General features: G+C 44.8%; 1 protein-coding gene across 1 annotated transcript in view; it reads right to left on the bottom strand.

The window, feature by feature from the left end:
- LOC107579536 (neuronal pentraxin-1-like) overlaps positions 1-1,629 on the bottom strand; it is a gene marked incomplete at its 3' end in the record, with an annotated part of 3,271 nt that extends 1,642 nt beyond the window's left edge. Inside the window, exons 1-2 of the mRNA XM_016265359.1 lie at positions 1,119-1,629; positions 358-565 (exon numbers count right to left, since the gene is read on the bottom strand). Coding sequence (XP_016120845.1) covers positions 358-565; positions 1,119-1,571 — 661 coding nt within the window. The remainder of the gene's footprint in view (positions 1-357; positions 566-1,118) is intronic.
- Positions 1,630-1,635: the final 6 nt, after the last annotated feature.

Below are 1,635 nucleotides of genomic sequence, written 5' to 3'. Positions count from 1 at the left end.
AATGATGAAAATCCCTATCCTATTAATGCCTTTTAAAAGGCGGTGGGACATTAAGCATTTTAATGACTGAGAAAAACGTGATTCACATGAATGGAAATTCACAAAATGCATGAGCTTGCAAAAACTCTCTGGTTCCGATCTGTAAATCATGCTGTAAAGCTGGCTGGTGGAATTGGATATGCAAAGCAATGCAGCTCTGTGGACCCCCTCCTCTCCTGCGACACACCAGCGACACTACGGCAATTTATTACCCACGCTGGCATCTCCAAGAATATTTCCCACGTAGAAAGACAGGTCATGAAATGCATCTACACAACATGTATGTGTGATAGGTGGAGCAGAAATGCGAATGGTTACCTTTCTCTAAATCGGTTATTCTCTGGTGCAGTGAGGTGAGAGAGGAGTCGACGCGCCCGCGCTGCTCGCTTTCGTTGCGCAGCCCGGGCTTTCCTTCCTCCAAACCGTTCACACGGGACAGGACCTGCTTCTCCAGGTCGTCGATTTTGTTCTGCAGAAGATCCTTCAAGCTGTTCGCCTGGACGGAGTTGTTATTCCGGCTGAATTGCTAAAGAAAGATGAGAACATCTATTTGTGAGAGAAACGCTTCGGTCACTGTTAAAGAAGTACACTGCTGCTATGAGTAAAATGCATTTCATATCCAAATAATTTAAATTACATATACTTAAGTCAAATATTATGTCATATTAATAAACATCACTAAATTAAATTGACATGTCAAAATCTAGAAGTTGTTATTATTATTATTACTATTATTACATGCATAACAATTAAATGCGTTATGATGTGCATTAACAAAAAACAACACAAAACAAGTTAAAATACGACTAAATGTTCAGTTTAAGAACGGCCAAATCAATGGTATTGAAGATTCGCAATAGTTATATTATTACGTATCTATTTTATTTCAATCTGCGGTTTTCTGTCGAGTAATGCGTCTTTCAAAGAGGATTATGCGCCACTGTTTGGCACCAATTTGTGAGCTGATGTATTCTAAAGTAAGATAAAGTTGTGAGAATCACAACACAGTTCCATCTGCGTTCTCAAATAAATCCACTGTTTCCGACATGGAAGAAACCGCTCCAGGACAACAAACATACCTCCAGGTTTTCCAGCCTCTGCTTGAGTGACTGTAAAGTCCGCGAGAGTTGAGCCAGTGTGTCCGTCGGACCCCTCGACACATCTCCCATTGTGTTCTTAGTGCCCATTTCCTTCCGTCGTCCGCCGCCGCCGCCGCCGCCCCTCGCGTCTCCGGGCTCGGGCGCGCTCTGACTTTCGCACCTTGTCAGCTTGGAAGTCAGTTCCCTGATGGTTTCCTTCTGGTTCATGATTGTTTCCTTCTGTTGCAGCACCGTCTCTCTCAGCTGCATGACCGTGCTCTTGAGATCCTCCCCGGGCACGCTGTTCTGCAGTGTGGCGGCGCATATGTCCATATCCTTGGGCACGGACGTGCAAATGAACTGGGTCTGTCCAAAGTCTTGGCTCATCCCGTCCGCCAAAAGACAAGAAAGTATCAAAAGTTTCCAGTGCATCCCTCTCGCTCCAGCCTCCATGGCGTGTTTGTTTCCGAAGTCTCTTCTGGACAAGTGATTTCAGCAGCACTCTTCCTCTCTGTCT

This window comes from Sinocyclocheilus grahami, unplaced genomic scaffold (assembly GCF_001515645.1).
Source record: "Sinocyclocheilus grahami isolate Dianchi unplaced genomic scaffold, SAMN03320097.WGS_v1.1 scaffold18003.1, whole genome shotgun sequence".
Taxonomy (NCBI): Eukaryota; Metazoa; Chordata; class Actinopteri; order Cypriniformes; family Cyprinidae; genus Sinocyclocheilus; species Sinocyclocheilus grahami.
This window is presented reverse-complemented; position numbering and strand designations above follow the sequence as displayed.